This window comes from Ichthyophthirius multifiliis (genome assembly GCF_000220395.1).
Source record: "Ichthyophthirius multifiliis unplaced genomic scaffold scaff_1120509250850, whole genome shotgun sequence".
Taxonomy (NCBI): Eukaryota; Ciliophora; class Oligohymenophorea; order Hymenostomatida; genus Ichthyophthirius; species Ichthyophthirius multifiliis.
The window spans coordinates 24,299-47,375 of record NW_004086439.1 but is presented as its reverse complement, the minus strand read 5'-3'; the positions used below and the strand labels follow the sequence as shown (position 1 = coordinate 47,375).

General features: G+C 14.8%; 4 protein-coding genes across 4 annotated transcripts, besides 33 other annotated features; 2 read left to right on the top strand and 2 right to left on the bottom strand. All coding sequences in view use genetic code 6, as the record gives it.

Moving 5' to 3' along the window:
* Positions 1-188: 188 nt before the first annotated feature.
* Positions 189-218: a microsatellite.
* A 285-nt stretch (positions 219-503) lies between these two features.
* Positions 504-599: a microsatellite.
* Positions 504-608: a microsatellite.
* Positions 506-607: a microsatellite.
* Positions 609-2,639: 2,031 nt separating the features above from the next.
* Positions 2,640-2,678: a microsatellite.
* Positions 2,679-4,331: 1,653 nt separating this feature from the next.
* Positions 4,332-4,832, bottom strand: IMG5_101750 (nudix family, putative; the record flags this gene model as incomplete). Its single annotated transcript, XM_004035241.1, has 1 exon — positions 4,332-4,832. The coding sequence occupies one exon, from the start codon at positions 4,830-4,832 to the stop codon at positions 4,332-4,334; it is 501 nt and encodes a 166-aa protein (XP_004035289.1).
* A 135-nt stretch (positions 4,833-4,967) lies between these two features.
* Positions 4,968-4,994: a microsatellite.
* Positions 4,995-5,426: 432 nt separating this feature from the next.
* Positions 5,427-5,473: a microsatellite.
* Positions 5,427-5,474: a microsatellite.
* Positions 5,431-5,473: a microsatellite.
* A 481-nt stretch (positions 5,475-5,955) lies between the features above and the next one.
* Positions 5,956-6,050: a microsatellite.
* Positions 5,978-6,050: a microsatellite.
* A 73-nt stretch (positions 6,051-6,123) lies between these two features.
* Positions 6,124-6,161: a microsatellite.
* A 313-nt stretch (positions 6,162-6,474) lies between these two features.
* Positions 6,475-6,550: a microsatellite.
* Positions 6,519-6,548: a microsatellite.
* A 1,510-nt stretch (positions 6,551-8,060) lies between the features above and the next one.
* Positions 8,061-8,101: a microsatellite.
* Positions 8,070-8,115: a microsatellite.
* Positions 8,116-8,286: 171 nt separating this feature from the next.
* Positions 8,287-8,327: a microsatellite.
* Positions 8,328-10,105: 1,778 nt separating this feature from the next.
* Positions 10,106-10,161: a microsatellite.
* Positions 10,162-10,483: 322 nt separating this feature from the next.
* Positions 10,484-10,516: a microsatellite.
* A 452-nt stretch (positions 10,517-10,968) lies between these two features.
* Positions 10,969-11,019: a microsatellite.
* Positions 11,020-11,448: 429 nt separating this feature from the next.
* Positions 11,449-11,488: a microsatellite.
* A 2,590-nt stretch (positions 11,489-14,078) lies between these two features.
* Positions 14,079-14,139: a microsatellite.
* A 908-nt stretch (positions 14,140-15,047) lies between these two features.
* Positions 15,048-15,079: a microsatellite.
* Positions 15,080-15,298: 219 nt separating this feature from the next.
* Positions 15,299-15,341: a microsatellite.
* Positions 15,300-15,384: a microsatellite.
* Positions 15,311-15,381: a microsatellite.
* Positions 15,352-15,416: a microsatellite.
* Positions 15,371-15,429: a microsatellite.
* Positions 15,430-15,598: 169 nt separating this feature from the next.
* IMG5_101740 (hypothetical protein) lies at positions 15,599-15,754 on the top strand (the record flags this gene model as incomplete). Its single annotated transcript, XM_004035240.1, has 1 exon — positions 15,599-15,754. The coding sequence occupies one exon, from the start codon at positions 15,599-15,601 to the stop codon at positions 15,752-15,754; it is 156 nt and encodes a 51-aa protein (XP_004035288.1).
* A 1,149-nt stretch (positions 15,755-16,903) lies between these two features.
* Positions 16,904-16,950: a microsatellite.
* Positions 16,916-16,949: a microsatellite.
* A 609-nt stretch (positions 16,951-17,559) lies between the features above and the next one.
* Positions 17,560-17,611: a microsatellite.
* Positions 17,612-18,611: 1,000 nt separating this feature from the next.
* IMG5_101730 (protein kinase domain protein) lies at positions 18,612-19,799 on the top strand (the record flags this gene model as incomplete). The annotated part of the gene is made up of 4 exons (XM_004035239.1): positions 18,612-19,083; positions 19,148-19,254; positions 19,321-19,703; positions 19,784-19,799. 4 exons carry the CDS (start codon positions 18,612-18,614, stop codon positions 19,797-19,799), a joined length of 978 nt encoding a protein of 325 aa, XP_004035287.1.
* A 1,271-nt stretch (positions 19,800-21,070) lies between these two features.
* Positions 21,071-21,125: a microsatellite.
* A 135-nt stretch (positions 21,126-21,260) lies between these two features.
* IMG5_101720 (hypothetical protein) lies at positions 21,261-22,319 on the bottom strand (the record flags this gene model as incomplete). Its single annotated transcript, XM_004035238.1, has 1 exon — positions 21,261-22,319. The coding sequence occupies one exon, from the start codon at positions 22,317-22,319 to the stop codon at positions 21,261-21,263; it is 1,059 nt and encodes a 352-aa protein (XP_004035286.1).
* A 61-nt stretch (positions 22,320-22,380) lies between these two features.
* Positions 22,381-22,419: a microsatellite.
* Positions 22,420-23,077: the final 658 nt, after the last annotated feature.

Sequence of the window (23,077 nt, the reverse complement as noted above, 5' to 3'; positions counted from 1 at the left end):
AATAACTAAAAAGTTAGAAATAGAGTCTGTAGATAAAGATTTAGATTTAAGTTTTATTGAAATGGATGATACGCTAAAAAAATAACGGCTTAGAAATAAAAATCTTTTCTAAGAAATCATACTTTAATCTAAATAGAGTAGAACATTTAATAATGAATACGATTTTAATAGATCTAAAAATTATTAAAATGATAATTATGATAATTATGATAATATGAATATGACTTTAAATAGTAAAAGAAAGAATAAAAAAAGATAGTAAGGTCAATATTAAGAATATCTTTTTGACGAAAATAATTAAAATGATATATTAAAATAAAATAATAAAAAAAATCAAAATCAAATTATTAATTATAAAGATGATCCTAATAGTGATACATTTAATAATCAAAATCCCAATATTAATAATGATTAAATCTCAAAAAGTGAAAAAGGTTCAGGATATGATAATACAAATTTATAAAACAATAATAGTAAAGGATGTATGACTTTTTAAAAAAACATATTTATTTTATATAATATAAATTAATTTTATTTAATTGTATTTAATTTTATTTTATATAAACTTATATTATATTATTTTATTTAATTTTAATTTAATTTATATTAGTTTTTAAAAAAGATTAATATAATAAAAATTAGAAAACATTGTAAGATGATGATGATATTAAATAAAATTTAGATAATTAAAATGAAAGTTATAATAAAATATAACAATAAACTAACCAAAGTAAATAAAATAGATTTTTAAAATATAAATATAAATTTAATAAATAAAAATATAGTTACTTTAAATAATATTAGTTAAATAGATACAAATTAGAAATAATTTAAAGATAAATAAATAAAAGGAAAATAATAAAAAAACGAATTTGTCGAACATAATTAAAATTAAAAAAAAAAAATTGGCTCACCTAATTAAAATTAAAATTAAAAAAATAGTTTATAATCATTTTCAAGTATTTTATCTGGGGGAAATATAGAATTAAATTAATAAAATAATTAAAAGAAAGAAACTAATACACTGATAAATATATCAATTAAAAAAAATAAAAAACGTTAATAAAATAATAATTAAAATATTAAATCAAAATAAGATATAGATATACTTGATTTAAATAATAATCAAACAAGTAATAATTAACTTTCTAATATAAATAAATCTAAAAATTCTTAAATTTAATCATTAGATTAAAAAGATAATTAAAAAAATAAATAAGTAAATTTTCATAATGTAAATGATTAAAGAGCAGAAAATGTAAAAACTGTGAATGAAAATTTAGAAATAGATGAAAATAATAAAAAAAAAAAATAAAAAAATAGAAAAAGTTAACAAAATTTAGAATATATTAAAGAAAACGAAGAACAAAAATAAAGAGAATTACAATAAAAATAAAAAGAAATCGAAGAAAATTAAAAAATGAGATAATTAAATGAAGATATTGATAATTTCAGAAAATTTAAATTATAACAAGAGTAAGAATATTAAAAAAGGAGAAACTTTACTCTAAGAGAACTTAAAATTGAAATCAATACTTATATAAAAAATCTAAAATAATAAACTATTGATTAAGAAACTTAATATAATATATTTGTTTGTAATTATTTATTTTTTTAGAATAAAATAAATATTTATTTATTTTTTATATATAAGATTAAAATTAGATAGCATAAGTCTAAGGTGCAATAAAAGGTTTCGAAGAATCAAATGAAAATAATCTTTTGAATTTATAAGGTATATATAAAATATTATAAGTAATTTTTGATCCAAAAAAGAGATATATGTAAGACAAAGTAAAACTTTAAAATAAATCTTAAAAAATCAATTTTTATATAAATAAAATAAATTAAAAGAATCTTCACTTTTCATAAAATAATAATTCCATAAAATAAAAACTTGGATGAAGTATTTGGAGAAATCGATTTATAAAATTTAAATGAGGATGAAATAGCATAAATGCTAAATAATTCTTCTTTAAATAAAAATATATAACTTTTGATGGAAAGGTTATTTTATTTTAAATAGGATAGCATATTTATTAGAAAAGTTAAATAATTGATGAATGAAACTGGAGGAATTATTAATTAAATAGGTTTAGATTATTTACAAAAAACAGATATTTAAAATAATGATGATATAGATGTATAATAATGCAAAAATTTAAATTAAAATAATTAACATTCATCTAATAAAAAACATTTAATAGATTATAGTTATTGCTTAAATAATAATTATGAAGATTTGCTTAATAAATTAAGGAAAATTAAAAAATAAGATAGAGGAAGATTTAATAGTTTATATACTAAGTCTTAAAATATTATATAAAATAATGATTATTTATAAGCTATGAAATATAATAGTATTAATTTATAAGTTAAAAAGAAATTTTATTGTCAATTAAAAAGTAATTAAATTATTTTATAAAAATAAACAATAAAAATTGATCATTGAAAAATAATTTTATATAAAATATATATTGAAAAAATAAATTAATTTTATTATATTATTGTATTATTTTTATAAAATTTCTTAACTATATCTATATATTTTTATATATTATTTTATTCATTTTTTTTTAATTAGTTTATAATTGGTTAAACTTTATATTATTTTCAAAATAATTTAAAATTTAATATAATTTAATAATATTTTATTTTTATTAATATTAATTATTTTTTTGACCAAAATTAATTTATTTAAAAAATATACAAATTGAATATGTATGTTAAAAACTAAAAAATTATTAAAACAAAGAGTTTTTAATAAGATATAAATAATTTTTTTTCTTAATTTTATAACTCCGTATTTCATTATTTTTATTATTATGTTTGAAATCATTTTTTTTGAATTATTATCTTTTATAAATTTTTATTATAGGCTCAGTGATTATTTTAATAATCAATTTAGTTTAATTTTCGCAACATATTTTATGAAATATATTTATGAAAATAATTTTTCATTTAATGCTTTTATATGCTTCATTGATTTAAAGCAACTCATTTTAAATATAATAAATTCTATATTAGTCACTTAATTTACTTTTTAAAATAAATAATTTTTATTTTATAAATTAAATGATATCATATTTATTATAAAATTGTTTTTCGATTTCATATAATTTTTTATCAATTAAAATATTTATTTTAATATCTTAATATTTAGCATTTTTATTGAATTCATTTATTATTAAAAAAAAAAAATATAAAGTAAAATTTATTTTAAACAAAAACTTTTAACTTTAAAAATTTTAATGTATAAAAAAATTTCTATTAAGAAAAAATATATATATATACTTTTTAAAATAAAAATATTAAATAATAAAATTTTTATTATAAATAAAAATAAATAAGTAAATGGCTTCTTTAGGTAGAGAGACAATATTTTGCGTAGAAGATCCTTATAAAGCATTTAATCCTGCAAAGCATATAATAAGAAAATAAAATGATACAATATAGTAAGAATTATAAAATTAAAGATAATAAAGTAAAGAAAGTAAAGGTAATCAAATTTTTTAAGATGGAGGAAAGAGAAAATATATTTAAACATCATAAATATATAATAACTTAAGTAAAATAATGTAAAGGAAAGGGTAAGGAGTATATAATACAGAATGGTTAAGAAGAAATAATTAATTTTAAAAAAATATGACTTTTAATAATTCAATTAATTAAAAAAGTATAACAATTAACAATTTTTATGAAATAAATAATAATAATAATAATAAAAATCAAAAAACAAAAGAAGTAAAATAACGTAATTAATATCACATGTCTTCGAAAAATATAAAAACTGCACTTTAATAAAGTCCATTAATTTAAATAAAAGAAAAAAATAATATAAATAATTAATCAATTCACTCATATTCTATACATAATTAAAATTTAAATAATTAAAGTCTAGATGTTTAATAATTGTATAAGTATTATGATGTTAAATATAAAAATAATAACAGACATAATATTATATAAAACTAAAACAATTATTCATAATAAAAATATACGAATAATTTTTAAGATAAAATCTTTAATTAAAATCCTGTTAATTTATATAGGCAAATACATTATAATAAAACTGGAAAATCTAATGGAGTTAATTTTTATTTAAACTAGAAAAAAAAAAAAAAAAACATTTTTTTTCTTTAAAAATATTATTTATTAAATATAAATATTTATCAAAAAAAAAAATCTTTAAAATTTAAAAATATATACATTTTTTTATCAAAAATTAGTATATGCAAAAGAATAACCACAAACAAAGGACCAAAGTTATTTTGATATTCCATAATTATTTTCGTTTGCTAATTTAATTAAATCTTCTCCCAATCTTTAATTCAAATCTAAATGTGAACATTTATATCTCCTGCATCTTCCAAATCTGTTTAAATATTACCATTTTCTGATTAATCAATATGTATTAACATCAGCCTTCCACTTTCGTTACTTTTCCATGGATCGATGTAATAAAAAGGCTATTCTTCTCCATTTAATATATTAATTTCTTTTTATCCCAAATATCCGGTTTCTTCTTTTAATTCTCTTAAACCTTCTTATAAATAATCTTAACTTTCAAGAAGACCTGAAGGAATTTCTAATACATATTTATTAACTGGAATTCTAAAATTTGCTATTACTATTAACTTTTTATTATCTATGATTGGATATACAGAAACTCCATGTGTTTTACCTAAAGTTAAATTATCTTAATCATTATTATTTGATACTCTTTGTATTATTTCGTAATTTTTTATCAATTTGCCTTTATTTTCATAATCTACGTATAAAAATTTTAACCATTTTCCTGTGTATGCATTTTTAAAAACTTATTTTTTCATTATTATATTTTTTTATATGTTTAAAAAGATATTTAATGTGGTTTTTTAATTAAAATAAAAAAATTATACTTTTTTTTTGTTTAATTAAAAAAGAATTATGTATATTTTTTCTTTTAAAAAATAAATAATAATATTAAATAATTATAAAAAAATAATTATAAATTATAAATATAATATTTTTTTTTAATAATAATATTTTTTTTTTATATTTTCATGATTAATAAAAACAAATATGGAAATAATATAAAAATAAAATATATATTTTTTATATATATTTATATAAATAATTATTAGATTTATTAAATTTAATAAAACTTTTTAAACATTTTATATTTTTTTTTAATTATATTTAAATAAATATTTTAAATTAATCAGAAATTTGAACTTAATTATACTAATTTTTAAATTTAATTAAATAATTTGACCTAATTTTGTCTTTATCAAAATTTTATTATTTTTAATAAACATAAGTATTTTTATTTTTAATAAAATAAATTATACATATATTTAAATTAAAAAATTATATTTATTTTGTATTTTCAATAAATAAAATTTTATTTAAAATAAAAAATATAAAATTACATTTTTTATATCAAAAAAAAATAATAAAAATAAAAAAAAAACAATAAAAATAATAAAAAATAGTGTATAAATATCCCATTTAAATTAATTATTGTAAATATTAAACTATATACTTTAATCCATAAAAATTTTCATTTTATTTTAATGTCTATTTTTTAAATTCATGTTTTATAAAAACTAAGAAACTTAATTAAATCTTTCGGAAAAATGAAAGTTTAAAATATTACAATTTTTAATATTATATATTTATTTATATCTACAATAATATATTACCTAATGTTTATGACTAGATATTCAGTATTAATTATATGTTTCGAATGAAAGAAAAATAAATAAAGCTACTATATTAATAATTATCCTTTCTTTTTTAGTATAAAATATTATTAAATATTATATTATTTAATTTTAAATTAGAAATTATAATATATTTTAAAAATTAAATATGGTTTATTATTAAAAATATTAATTTTTAAATCATCTTGTATCTTGTTTGCAATAACAAATATATATAATAAATTACTTTGAAAAATTAGTTTTATTGATATATAAATAAATAAATAAAAATATATATATATATAAATATATAATATATATAATATATATATATATTATATATATATATATATATAAATATATTAATTTTTTTTTATCCTTGATAAGTCTTTTTAATTTAATTTTTTCAATATATTGTATTTTTATTCATATCTTATTTAAATTATTTATATAACTTTTAAAATATTTTTATAATAATTATTATTTTTAATTTTATAAAATCATAATATTATTTTTAATAAATATATGAAATAAAAATGTATTCTTTTTTAAATTATAATTTTGAAATATAATTTAAGGTTCTATTATATTTAAAGCCTAACTATATTTATTTTTTAATCTCTTATATTTATTTTTTTATATTAACATAAATTAAATAAATATATTATATATATTTTGAATTTGATTTATAAATATCTATTCCATATATATTTACAAATAAAATATATAAAACTTATAAATTGATAAATTTTTCTATTACCAATTTGTTAATTCACATTAATTTTAATTATTATTATTATTTTTACTATTAATGATATTATTTGTATTATTATTGTTATTTTTTTCATTGTTATTATTTTTTTCTATTTTTATCTTTAATAATGTTATTTTTATTATTATCAACAAATATTTCCTATTTATTTATTATTATTTTTGCTAAGCAAATTTAATAATCTTTAACACCAAATACGATTCTAAACATTGACAAGCAAAAAAATAACGATATTATGGTTTTTTATTTTATTTTTTAATTATTAAAATTATTTAAATTAATATTTGTAAATTTTTATAAGTATTATATTATCTTTATTTTTTTTGATTATTCAATAAGATTATTTTTTTAATGTTATTTATAAGAGTTATAGTTATAAGTTTTAAATCATTTAATATATTTTAATGAATTATATATTAAATTATGAATTTTTATTTATTAATCATAAAATAAAATAAAAAATCTTACTATTTAAAAAACTAAGGTTCATTTTTATATTTTTTTATATTAATAAATAATGAGTATAAAAATAAAATAATTTTTTTTTATTTAATTAAATAAATAATAAATATTATAAAGAAAGCAAAATTATAATTTATTAAAAAACAAAAAAAAAAGACATTTAAAAATATAATATAAAATAAAAAATTATATATATTATATTGATAAATAAAAATAAAGGAAATAATAATAAAAAAAATTTAAATTTATTTAATAATATGATAAAATGCAAATATATTTATTTAAATATATATATATATATATAAAAAAAAAACTAAATTCTATATTATAATATATATAAAATAATAAATGTTTTTTCTTTCACTAGTTTTGTTTCCTTTTTTTTTTATCATCTTCCGATTCTTGTAATTTGCTAAGAATTTCTAATACTCTTAAAAATATTCTAATAATATCCAAATAAATAATAATTGATCCCAAAATATAATTATCAATAGAAATTTAATATTATTTATTTCCCATAATAAGTTAAATATCATAAACTAAATAATAAGAATATACAACAAGGCCTATATACTAAATTAGACCATAAATAATACTACTTCTAAAGAAAAAGAAATTCATTAAAGAAATTATACCAAAACTTGAAAGTAAAATAAAAAGAGTACTTCCTACTACTGTTACATCTCTCTTAGTTTTCAAAGCATATAAAGCCAAACTTATGGTAGCACAGGCCGTCAAAAAGAAAGCTTAAAATACTATATTTTTATCATATAATAAACATATGCATGATAAGGAATAACTTTCAGCTAAAGTAAATATTCCTAGTAAAATATAATTTAAAGGAACTTTCTAACTTAACCCAGGATAGCAAAATAGGGCTATTGAGATTCCTATTGTTGAAAATAAAGACAAATTTAATAAATATGAATTTGTTTATTGTAATTGTCTAAAAGTTGGACTTGATATGCTTATGAAAACAAAAAGTGATGTAAATAATAATTAAACAGCTACTATTGAAAACACTTTGCTAACGAATCCTTGTCTTGCGCTTTTCAGAATGTTTTAAGAACCAAATCGGTCTGAATCAGTTCTATAATTATCGTAAGTATGCATTTTTAAAAATTTTTTAATTACTTCTTTTTTTTTTATATTTTATTTTGTATATATTTTATTTTCTTTTCTTATAATTTATTTACGTATATTTTTTTTATTTTATTAATAATATTTTCCTTTCCTTTAATTTTATTTTTTCTATTTAATATTTTTTTGTTAATTCATTAAATATAATTATATAATATAATATTTTAAAATACATATATATTTTTAATTTATTATATTCTTTTTATGGTTTTTTTCATTGTTTATTTTTTTTTTTGAAAATAATTTTTCTTTTAAGAATAATTTTTATAACATTTTTTTTTATATTTTTAGAAATTTATACAATTTTTATAACTTTTTTTATTTTTATAAAAATTAGTATATTTATTAGAATAAAAAAATATATATAATAGTAATTTTGTATAAATATTTTTTATAGCAAATAAATAAATAAAATAACATTCTAAGACTATCATACTTTATAAAAATTCACAAAAAATAAACTAAAAGGTAATAAGATTAAATATATAATAGATTTAATTATAAATTTCTACATAGAATATTTAATTTTTTATAAAAGACCCTTTTCTTTAATTTATTATTAATTATTTTTTTCAAAATAACAAACATTATTTTAAGGCTCTTTTTCATAAATATCCTATAATATTTAACTTTATTGTTTTTTTATTTTAGGATTTTATTTTTTAAAACTAATAATCTATTCTGATTCTTCAGTAGGAAAATAAACTTCTGAGTTGATAGTTTCCAATTATTCATTTTTTTAAAAAAGAAATTATTCTTCCGTGAAACTAACAAAACTATCAAATTTTAATTAACAAAATGAAGTTTTCAGTGTATTTATTTAATTTTAATAAACTTAATTTCTCTATATCCTTGTTTCTTTATAATTACTTTTATTTAATGAAATTTCATTATTATTTTTATTAAAAAGAAGTATCTCCTTCTATACTTACATTGTGTTAATTTTTTGTATTATTCCCTAAATATTCAAATTAAACAATAGAACTAAGCAATTCTAATTGAGTAATAGTCCTTATTGTATTTATTTCTTTAATTAAAGACTAAGAAACGTTTCTTGAGAATTATTTATCGTTTTACATTTAATAATTTTTATCTTGTAATTATTTTATAAGGGTATCTTTTTAACTATTTTATATTGAAAATTATTCCAATTCTTATTAATTTTTATCTAATTACATTTATAAAGTATATTTTTCTTCTTTAATTTATTATATATAATTTTCTTTTTGTAAACAAAAATCACATGTTTTATACAATAATTATATAGTTTATTCATTTATATTATTTGTTAATAAATCTATTTATTAGTTTTATATTTTTATTTTATTTGATTATTTATATAATTATTCTTCTTAATTCTAATTTTAAATCATTAATTATTTTATTCTTTCCTCTTAGTTTTTGCTCACTTCGTAATATTGTTCGAGAGTTTGAGTTTAAATTTCCATTTAATCATTTTATTAACTCATTTCATTTTGTAATTATACAATTTCTTAAAGAGCTGATTCTCTATGTTCACATATTAATCTACCTAAATATAGGCATACTTATTTTAATTTAATTATATGTTATTCGGTAAGTCTTAGCTAATCTTAGTATATTTATTAAATAGTAGAATTTTAATCATTTTCTTTATTTTGACCGTTTTAATCTAAAATATGTTCTAATTATTCTAATAAATTCTAAGGAATTTCTTAAAGAATGCTTTATAACTCAATATTATAGAATAAGTTCATTTTTAAAATATATATTTAATTTTTATTTTTAAATATATTTTAAAGTATTTACTATATTTTTTATATATAACATATTAGAAAAGAACAATAATTATAATTATATTATACAATATTTAATATTTTCTTTTATTAAAAATTATATGGTTATTAATATAAATTTAATTATTTAATTTAATATTTATTTTTTTACAAAATATAATAAAAATGTTATATTTTTAATTTATATTTAATATATTATAAATTTAAAAAAATGCCTTATATATATTATTCATAATTAATTTTTTTTTTCTAAAAATAAAAAAACAAGTAAAAACTAAAATTAATTTTAAATATAAAATAAAATAATTTTAAAAAAATAAAATAAATAAAGTACAAAATAATATATTTAAATTAAATAATAAATAGTATAAATTTATATTTCATAATTTTAAATTATAAATTTTATTTTATATTTATTCAATATGTGATTTTAATAAATTAACAGGTTATCCATCTGCTATTTATTCAATTTTAGAATTTTTTGCAAAGAATTCATATTAATTGAAATTCTCTAAAATTAATTAGGTTAATTAAAATAAAGTAATTAAATAATCTAACAAAATAACCAAATCTTACAATTCAGCTGGAAGATTTTCATTTTTTTTTATGTTTTTTGAATTTTCCAAAACTTATAAATTCAAATCATTAATAATTACTCTTAAATAATTCTATTAAATAATATAAAAGCTTTCAGATTCAAGAAAATTTTTATCAAAAGTAGAATTAAATTTTTTATCTTTTTATAATTCAGTCCTTATTTATGAATTGTAATAAATAGATTCCCAGCATGATTCGAAATTTTTATTATATCTAATTTAATATTCATTTACTGCATATTAGAATTTAACAAAGCTTTATTAAGAAACATATTCTTCAAATTATTATAAAGCAAATTCATTGATTTATTATTCACATAATTATCTTAGTTTTGCTAATTTAATAATTATATTTTTAATTATTAAAAATTTAAATTTTATCATTTCTTAATGATTGTAATTATCACAAAATTATAATATTCTATATAAAAATCTACAGTAGTTAATTTAACTAAGTATGACCTATTCATTTGTATTAAATATTTAATTAAAGCAAAAATTTTATATTTCGAATTTATCTACTTTAATTTATTTAGTATTATTATTAATATTATTATTATATTATTATTATTATTATTAATATTATTTAGATCTTTTTCTTTTTTATATGACTAAATATAGGTTTAAATTTGTTATAAAGAAATTCTTTTATTTTCATTTATTTACAAACAGCCTTTTATTATTTTTTTGTGTTTTCACTTAACTACAGTTATTATGGAAATTACACATTTACTTTTTATACTTTATCAATTAATTCTTTTTCATTTTAAACATCCCATGGGTCTTTTCCGCAAATTAATTCGTATAAAATTATACCTAATGCCCAAATATCGCTTTAAAATGAATATTTGTTATCTATAAGAACTTCTGGACTCATATATATTGGTGTACCAACATTATATTTAATATTTAGTTATTAAATATTTGATAAATCTTATGAAAAACCGAAATCTGCTATTTTAGGAACACCATCTTATACAAAAATATTTGCTAATTTTAAATCTCGATGCACTATCTTTATTTTATTTATTATTTTTTTATTTTTTTTATTTTTTTACATTATTATTTTAGAGTTCATTTAAAGCGCTAACGATATGTTAAAATATTTCTAGTGCAGCACTTTCTTTAAATTAACCATATTTCTTTATTTATGCTTTAAGATCTCCGTTATTACAATATTCAGTTATTATATATGTGTTGTTTACTGTTTAATATACATCTAATATTTTTAAAATATTCACACAATCAAATTTTTTTAGAATTTAAATTTCGTTTTTTAATAAATGTTTCTATAAACTATTTTTTAAATTTTTCATGTCTATAACTTTTATTGCTACTTATTATCCATTTTATTCATTTTTACCTTTGTAAACTTTACTTGAATAACCTTTTCCTATTTTATCTGAAAGACAATAACTATATTTTTCTATTATTTTTTTGGAACATAATCTTACTTTTTTATTTTTAAATATTTTTATTTTATTCTTTAAATTACTTTCGATTATTTCTATTATTATAAAGGTTATTAAAAATCATTTGATTAAAATTGTACTTTATAAGACATTATTATATTTGTTATTAAAATTGTATTAAAAAATTAATTATAACAGAAAAATAAATAAAGTAAAAATAAAAAGTTTTTAATAAAATAATAAAAAATGTCTATTATAACAGTATATTTTTTTATTTATTTTCTATATTCTAATTATACAATTAATTTATATTATTTTTTAATATAGATAACTTTATAAATAATCTGATACCCTGATAGTATATATTTTTTTTCTTTTTTAAAAAAATACAAAAATACAAAATATTAAAAATTAAATAAATCAAGAAAAACAATTAATTTTAAATTATATAGTATTTATTTATACGTCAATTAATAATATAAAAAATTTATATTTTTAAATAAAATGAAACAAAAAATATATATAATTTATTCACTTATTATTAAAATAATCCTGAATAATTTTCATTTAAAATATTTACATTACAAATTCTTTGTTTTTTTTATATATAATTATTTATACTAATTTAAAGATTTTATTATACAGAATTTACATTTGAAATTACTTAATTTTTCTATATTTTTTACTTTATTATATTTTTTAAATAATCTATTTATTTTTCTCTTTAAAAAAAAAGTATTCTTATATTATTATCTATTTTTATATTTCCAAATATTATTAGTTTTTTAATATAATTTATTCTCTATCTATATTACAATAATAGGAATGTTTACTTATAAGGCTCTCCTATATAAATTTAGTTTAGTTTTTTTATAATTTTTAAAGCTTCTACTTAATAAATTGATATTAATAGATTTTCTAAAGTAACGGAAACATATCAATTATACTTATCGGTATTTTGAAAAAGATTTTTTTTAAAATTTGAATCCATTTATTTTATTTTGGTTAAATAAAGTTTATTTTTCTTTTTTACATATAAATTAATATATAAATAAAAAAAATTAAATATATTTCATTCATTCATTCAATTAATTTAAAGCTAATTCTAAAATTAGGAAAAGTATTATCATTAGGATTAATAATATCTTTATAATTATAAGTAATTTAAATTTAATTTTTTCCTAAAATAAACGAATATCCAAAACTCGTAACAAATCTAAAATTTCTTCTATTTAATTAATATTACATATAATTTCTACTAAAATTTTTTAAATAAAAAGAAAAATAAAACTAAGCAAAAGGCATAAAATAATCATTCCTTAATTAAACTTATTTATTAATTTATGTCAAAAACATATATTTTTAGTTTAATTATTATTCGTTTCCTGAAATATTTCTCGGTACTAATTACTCATAGTAAATTTTATTGAAAAAGAAATTAATAAATTACAATTCCGCACTATCAATTACTTTAAAATATCTATAAAAAAAACTCTTACTATAATAACTAAATTATTTAAAAAACATACTATCATTCTAAAAATCATACCCTAAATAACTTTTAGAATTCACAGAATATAAAATTTATTTTTTAAAGCTAATTTAGCATTAAAACATTACATATCACTCATATTATTATTATTAGTTTAAAAATTATATATTTTTATAAAAGCATTTAAAGTATCTTATTCAGATAATAATTTCGAAGCTTTTAATTTAAATAAGAATTCTTTATCGAAATTTCTCATTTAAATTACATTCTATTACCTTACTTTATATTAAATATTGCTCATACTTTCTGAAAAAGGCATAACGGAATTTATTTTACAACTTATTTCATCATAATAATCAAATATAGGTCTCCATATATATAATTAATCTTTTCCTAGATCTATTGATGCAGCAAATCCTAATTTATTTTTGTCATTTGTATTTATTCCTATATTTATATTTGATAAACCTTACATATATAATTAATCTCTTTAACTTATTTATATTAAACTATCTTTTATATTAAATTTTAAAGTTTTGTGAAAGTATGATTTTAAAAATTGTATTTCTTTTAATAATATCGTGTTTTGGGATGTTTTTAGATATCTTTTCCATAATTCCTTTAAGTCAGGATTTTATTCGCGTTCTTTTTTAGGAATTCTTCTTCTTATTTATAATAGTCCATTCTTAATTTTGTATGATAATTATATAGTTATTATAGGTAATCCATTTTTTTAATGGTATTTTTAATGATATTTATTGTACTTTTTTATTTTCTATTTATTATATTTTTTTAATATTATTATATATAAAATATTTTTTCCAGATCTAGCTTTTATTTATTTATTTTTTTGAAAAAAACAAAAACAAATTATTTTATTTTAAATCTTTATAAATAAATGCTTTCATTATTAATTTATATTATTTTTTAATTAACATATTTTTTAGTTATTTACTTTGTTTTTTATTTTATTGTTTTTTTATTTATAAAATTAACTTTTTTATATTAGAAAATAAAAATTGAGACTTTTTTTTTAAATAAAAAATTTCACTTTAATATATTTATTATTTTTACACGTTAATACATTTAGATTTATATATAATTAAATTAAATATTTATAATTTTTCTAATCATATTACATAAAAATTAAATAATAATAATCATATATATATATATCAAACAAAATATAATATGTTTTATAAGTTAATAATAATATTTTTTTGGATTTTTAATCTGATATATTGCCATCAAAATTAAAAAGCAAATTTATTAATATACTATATTAATACAGTAGATTTCTTAATGAATTAAATAGAAAAATCATTCATAGATTATATTCTCCCATTATACTAGTTTGTAAAAGCGAATGATATTTTAAGTTTTCTAATAATTAATTTGATATTATTTTTAATAATTAACCTTTATATAAAGAATTTAAAAAAAGTATTCAAAGAAGGTAAAATAGAATTGATTTATAATTAAGATTATCCAAAAAATCAAAATGAAATAACAAGATCTTTACAAAAATTAAGTTAAGCAATATAAGAATTATAGAATCCATAAGCAAATTAATACTAAGTTAATAAATCTAAAGATTCATATGATTAATCAAATGTTATTCAATAAAAGCTTTTACAAAATTAACAAATATTAGTAAATGTTAAAGAAAATGTTAATAAAACTATATAATTTTAACAATAATGTTAATAATAAATATAATTATCTTAAAATTAATTACTTAAATAATTAGAATAAATAAGAAGACCTACAAAATAATAAGAATAAAAACAAGAAAATAGCTAATATTTAGACACTTAATATTCCTAAATAAATGAATAGTATAATATATAAAACAACTAATCTTTAAACAAGCCTATATTAGAAAATAATAATGAAATTAAATAATAATATGAATTTTAATAAATAAATAATAATATTTAATTAATAAATGATTAAAATAATTAATAAGATTTCTAATAGTAATAAACCTTCTAATAATAATAAAAATAACCTTTATAATAGTAATAAATCTTCCTTTAATAATAATAGTATTAATAACCTTTATAATAATAGTAGTAAAATTTATAATAATAACCTTTATAATAACAATTATAACAGTAGTAATTTTTAGAATAAGAAATTGAAATAAAGAATTAATAATCAAATCAAATTACGCGTTAATAAAATAATAAAAATATTCCACAAGAATATCCGCCACCAAGTACATTATAAGAAAATATTTAGGAAACTTTATAAGATAATATGTAAACTGCTGTCACTGTACCATTGCCAACTGCTCCTCCTGCTTAAGTAAATGTCTAAAAAGTATTTACGAGAGTACCTTATAATCCTAGACAACCTCCTAAAAGAATTATATAATAACCAAATAAACCAAGTTTGTAACCACCAATAGGCTGATTTTAAAATTAATAATATATAAAGAAATAAGATAATATTAAATTCTTATTATTATTTTTTACAGAAAAAAAAAGTAGTTATATAATATGAATTTATTTATTTTATTTTTGATAAATATTAATAAAAAGAGTTTTTATTATTTTTATTTTTTGAACTTCGCTGAAAGTATTTATTTTTATTTTTCTAAATTAAAATATTAATATAATATTAAAAATTACATATTTATTTATTTAAATAAATTAATATTATCCTACCTCTTTTATAATAAAAATAATAAATTTATTATTTACCAATTGAATAAAAATTATAAATAAAATGAGGTTTTCCATAATATATAAAAATTCTTGTATTTTCGTTTTTCTTAAAATAATATATTTTTCTTTGTAAAATAAGTATTATTTATAATCAAACTAAAATAATTATTTTATTATTATATTATAATAAATTATATAAATTATGATAATTATGTAAATTAATATTGTTTAATCAAATAGTTATGGTTATAAAATATAAAATTAAGCTTAAAATATATGCGACTGTATATCGTATATTTTAAATAAATATTTACTTAAATAATTAGATAATCATTTATTGTATAACTTTTAAAAATATAATTTAAAAGAAAAAATATTAATTAAAAAATTTCAGTTTCTTATTTAAATTATCTTTTAAAATTTATAATAATTCATAGGTTATTAAATAAAACTGAGTATAGTGAATGATTTTTAGTATTTAGATTTTATAAATAAATAATTTAATTATGATATATATAATAAATTAGTAAACAATATAAAAAAAAAATATAAAATGTATATAATGAAAGATTTAATTACTTCTTTAATGAAGCAATTACTTCGATAAAAAATCTATACTAATAAACTAATTTTTTATAAATAAATTAGTTAATAATATCTATTTTTAATAATTAATATTTTGATTTGTATTTTTATAGTTAAAAACTTAGAGATATTAAAAAATTTGTAAATAGAAAAAAATTATAATATGTTTATTAATAAAAAATTTCTAGATAATTATTACACTATACTATTAAATATATATATTTTTATATATATAATATATTGATATATTTTTATGTATGTAAATAAAATATCTAAAAAGATTAAAAGAATATTATAATTAAATTTTTTAATATACTTAATTTATATATTATATATATATATATATATATATATATTTGTAATTTATATTTTTAATATTCAAGACATAAATATGCAAATATTTGATATTAAAATCTTAAATAAAAATAGTTTTACTCTTAATATCAAAATTTAGATAATTATAAAAAAGATGATTATAAATAAGGCCAAGAAAATATATTTGAGTATTTTATTATTAGAAAACTAGAAAATTCTATGATTCTATGAATATTATATTTTAAGCATGACCTTTTATAATTTTTATTGTTTTGCTAAAAATTAAAAAGGTTAATAATCTCTTAATTAAAATTTAAACAGGGAATTAGTATAGATAAATGAATAAGTATTTAAAAAAAGAGAAAATATAATATGAAATTCACTATTTTAAAGAAGTTATAAATTTAGAATTACCAAATATTTATAATTATTTTTAAATGATGTCTAAATCAATAAAGAATAATTGATATTAATTATAAAAAAAAATATATTAAATTATTAAAAAATAAAAATTATCCTTTTATATTTGTGAAAAAATGATTATTAATAATTGATTAATAACTCAATAGTAATATTAATATTAATCATAAGATTAATTATTATTAAGATAAAATATTTCATTAAAATATATATGTTTAAAATGTTATAATAATATATATATATATATATATATATATAAATAAATTTATATATATAGATATATTCGATTTAATTTTATAATTATGATGTATAAATGATGCTTATTTTTATTATTTTAAATACAACATTTAATAATATAAAATAAAATATTTATTGAGTTTTTTTTTATCCTAAAAATTTAATTTAAAGATACATTTATTAATTAAATTTGTAGAATACTTTTTTCATTTAATTTAATAGGTAATTAAAAAAAAATATATTCATTTTAATATTTTATTAATTAATATAAATTAGAAATAGATAAAAAAAAATTTTCATAATAAATTAAAAAAAAATATTATTAGTTAATATAATATAATAAATTATAAATTAATTTGATATTTATTTCTGTTTATATATATTTTTGTTATTTTTACTTATTATGTATTTGCAATTTTTAAGCATTTCAAGTATTTGTTTTAGGTATATAAAATATATAAAGAAGTTAATATAATTAATAAATATAATAATTATAAGATAAATTTTTAATTAATAAAAAGTAATATAACTATATTTTTATTTTATTATTTTAAAATAAATAAATTATACTGAATGCATTTTTTATTTTAAATATTAAAAATTTATAAGAAGATTTTCAATAAATTTTAAATATATTTTTTAATTTATAATTATTTTTTATATAGTTTATTTTTTTTTTTCAAAAAAAAAAAAAAAAAAAATGAATACTTCAAGCATTTAAAGAAAAAAATCTTTGACAAATTTATAGTTAACAATAAATTCTAAAAATAAAAGGTAATTTCTTTAAAAATATTAACTTTTATTCATTATTTTTACAATTAAATTTATTATTAATATTATGAAAAAGAATATTTATAATATTATTATATTGCCTACTCTTGTAATTAAAAATGAAATTTTATTAAAATATATTTTTATTTTTAAAGAATTTAATTATTATAAATAAAAAAAGCGAAAATGAACATGATGGTTCGTTTGTAGGTGAAAATTTTGTTTTAGATTAAAAAGGAATGAGTATTTAGAGCAATTATTCATAATAAAATTACATGAGTATTGAAAAACCTGTAGAATAATTAGATATAGAAGAAAGCAAAAAATAATATAATAATTTATAATTATAAACGGATAAAGATGGATTTAAAATACCTTTAACAAAAAAATAAATTTAAAAATAAGAAGAATAAAAAAAAGAAATAATACAACAATAACAAAACTAAGCAAATTAATAAATATACATAATACCAATTAATGAAGTATAAATTATCAAATATTTAGGAAACGGATCTTCAGGTACAGTTTAATAAGGTTATCATGAAAAAACTAATACATTGCTTGCTTTAAAAGTAATTACTATTAAAAAAAAATAAAAAAAACAATATATCTATTAATTATATATATATAAATAAAAAAAGTATATAAATTTACATACAGATGAATAATTTAAAAAGTAAATTAATTTAGAATTAAATACACTTATTAATTGTGATAATATACATATTATTAAGTGTTATGGAGCATGTTTTGATGTAATATATATATACATATAATAACTATATTTTAAAATTAATAAAAAAAAAGTAAGGGAAAATTACTATAGCATTAGAATTAATGGATATGGGAACTTTAGGAGATTTAATAAAATAATTTCAATATATTCCAGAAACAATAATAGGAATTATAACATACTAAGTATTTTTAAAAATGTATATATGATTTACCACCTAATTTTAAATTATGAAAATAAAATAAAAATAGGTCTTGAAAGGTTTAGAACATCTACATAAAAAAATAAAAGTCATCCATAGAGATATAAAACCTTCTAATTTATTAATAAATTCTTAAGGAATTGTTAAAATTTCAGATTTTGGTGTAAGTGGGAAAATTAACCATACTTTGAGTACTAAAAATTCTTGGGTTGGTACTGTTTAATATATGAGTCCAGAAAGATTACTTGGAAACGATTATTTCAGTGATACTGATTTATGGGCATTAGGGATTACTATTGTGGAATTAGCTTGGGGGAAAATGCCTTTTAACGGAATGGGATATTGGGAGTTGACTAATAATATAACTTCTGGTCCTATTCCTTAACTCCCTTAAAACTTTTCGGATGAAATTAAAGATTTTGTTAATATATTGTAATTATTTTTTAAAATATATATACATTTATTTTTTAGTTAACATTTTTTTAAAATTAAAAATAAATAAAAGATTATAGAAATAAAGTGGAATGAGATCTAATGCCACAGAGTTATTGGTAAAAAGAAAATATTTAATTAATTTTATTTGGTTTTTTCTAAAATTTATATATTTTTTTCCTTTATTTTTAATAAGAATCATTCTTTTGTAGAAGATTATAAAGACATAGACCCTGTAATGCTTGTAAAATGGTTAAATAAAGGATAGTATAAAATATGAATTTTTTTTTATATTTTTATAAATATACATATAGCATATTATTTTTATAAATATATATAACACAAATACATATTTTATTTTGTTTGTTAAATAATAATTTTTTTTTTTTTTTTTTTACAATTTTATTTATTTTAAAAAACATAATAAAAAAATTGAATTATATTATTTTTTTATCATTTTGGTAATTCAAAAGTTTTTTTATAAGGGAATATAATTTTAGTAAATACAAAATGTAAACTTATAATTCCACAACCAACTCCCATAAATTTTCTTCCATTTTTATTTAAATAAACTATATATCTATCAACATGTTATAATAAAGAATCTTTATTTTCTTTCATAACTGTTGATATAATAAACTTTATTTTTGAACAAAAAATAAATAGATTAAAAAATATTAACATTTAATATTAAAAATAAAAATACTTTTTTATTTTCATATTTTCCAATAAAGACATAAGAAGAATTAGGTAAAATAGCATACTCATGAGTTTTTTATTTAAAAATTTTATTTTACAAATTAGTAAAAAAGTTTTAACTTTCTAAAGTTGAATTAACCAAATCAATATTGTAAAAATAAGCATTTTATAAATTAATTTCACTTTCAAATTTAAATTCTTAATTTCCTATTAAAAAATTAATTTTTTCGTTTTTCTTATTTACTTCGAAAATAAAATCATCTTCACATTCTTCACTTTATTTAAAAAATTTAATTTATTTGCTATATATACATTCTATATTTTAATCTGAAATACATTTTCTAGTTTATATTTTGTTATCTTTTTATGTATTTGCTCTTAAAATTAATTATCCTTTTTTCTCTAATTCTTCGGTTTATTAAATGTAATCTATGTCATATGATTCTAACTTTATTAAAGAATCGAAATAGTTTATATATTTTTATTCTTTATGCATACAATAAGCTCCAAATCCTATTAATGAAACTGCACCTACAAGTAAAGTATTAGATAACATTTTTTTTTTTTTTCGAATACAAAAAATATATATCTTTTATTTTTTTTAATATATTTTAAATAAAAATACTTTTATTTTATACAAGATTTATCTTTAACTTTATCTTTATCTTTATATTATATATATATAAATATATATATATATATTTATATATATATATATATATAATTTAAAGAGTTTATTTATTTAACTTTTTAATAAAATATTTTTATTAAAAAATAAATTAAAAATACAAAAATAAACCAAATTTATCAAAAAAGAAAAGATATTATATATTAAATATTGTAACAATAATATAAGCTTCACAAATTTAACTCTCTTTTTATCCATTAAGTAAGTAACTAAGCCTGAGTTTGTGAAGCCCCAATTACAAAAGCGTGAAGTATTCCTTTCTCATCAAGTTGTGCATTAATGTGGGGCATTTCATTTTTTAAATCAAAATAGTAATACTACGGACACCAATCGTCATCTACTCCATAATAATACATAGTTTTATCCGCATACTTAGACATAAGTTCATACTATCTTTCATTAATAGTATCATATTCTGATGCTATCATATATAGCATAGAATAAAAATTTCTATAATTAAAATATTCGGTTCCGATTTCAACTAGATCATTGTACTTTTCTTTAATATCTCCAAGGGAAAGAGACACATATAAATTTCCGATAAATCTTTTTAATTTTTAAGGGAAAAATGAATATATAGCAAAAAAAAAACTCATAATATAAATAAAAGGAAAAAATGGCATTTTTAAATGCGATTTTACATAAGGAGTCTGTCCAATACGTTCTATTACTGGAAATAAATTAAAAACATATAAAATATGTATTGGGGGAATTTTGTCTAAAATATTTAATGCGATATAAGATCCTATAGAATGTGTTACTATAATAAACTATACATTAGGCTTTTTTTTTATTAAATGTTCTAAAAACTATTTTTTTTATTCGATTTAATCTTATATTGTGTATTTGTTGTGAAGAGGCTTATTTTTATAATTAAATTAACCTAATTATCCAATTCCGCATATGGTGTATTTTTATCCTAATAAATTATAGAGTTTGTGTAGAAATTTGTCGTAGAATTTTATGTAGCCCCTATGACCGGTAAAAAAGACTATTTTCACATCTTTTTTTGATATATTTTTGATAGATGGGGTATTATTGGGAGTGTATTCTTCGTTTTCTTTTTTTATTTTTAGGATTTCTGTTTTGCCGCAGGGAAGATCGATTATTTTGTATCGGGCTTATAGTTTGTAAAATGGCTAGTTGAATTTAATTAAATATTGATTTGCTATGTATATTAGAGGGATTAAGCCTAATATTAAATATACAAAGGTATTTAGTTATATCATTTTTTTATTACGTTTTTATTTCTAAAATAAATAGATTTTTTTAAGCTTTTTATATTTAATAATTTTATATTAAAATATTATTTTATTAAAAAAATTATTTAGATTCCTATATAATTTATAAAATTTTATATATCTAAAATTTGATTATTCAACTTTTAAATAATATATATATATAAATATTAAAGAAAATCAACTGTTTTAAGAAATATATTCATCATATAAAATTTGATAGTTTAAATATTTATTTTAATTTTTTAAAAACTAAATATTTTTTACATTATTATTATTTATGAGTTGTCAAATATCTTGATTTTAAACAATTTCTTCATAAATATTTTTATATTTAAATCTATAGTTTAATTAATACTCATATATTTTTTGTTATTCGTATAAATAATATCTTTATCTGACTAATTTAATTCAAAAGATTTTTTAAGAAACTTTTAAAATTATCATTATTTAAATTTTTAATACATACAATTGATTTTCCTAGTAAGAAATAAGTCTTTGAAATATTCAAATATATCTATAATAATTTTTATTTAAAATTATATTTAAATATATAATAAACATACAATTTTATAAATCTGCACTTTTTATTTTTTAAATAATTTTTTTATCTTTTTCAGTTTATGCTATTTTATTTTTTTAAAATAAAATAAAAAAACTAACTTTTTTTTTTTAATTTTCATTAAAGTATACTTATTTATTTTCTAATAAATTTCTATTGATTTTTTTGTTATTTTTTTTTATTGAAA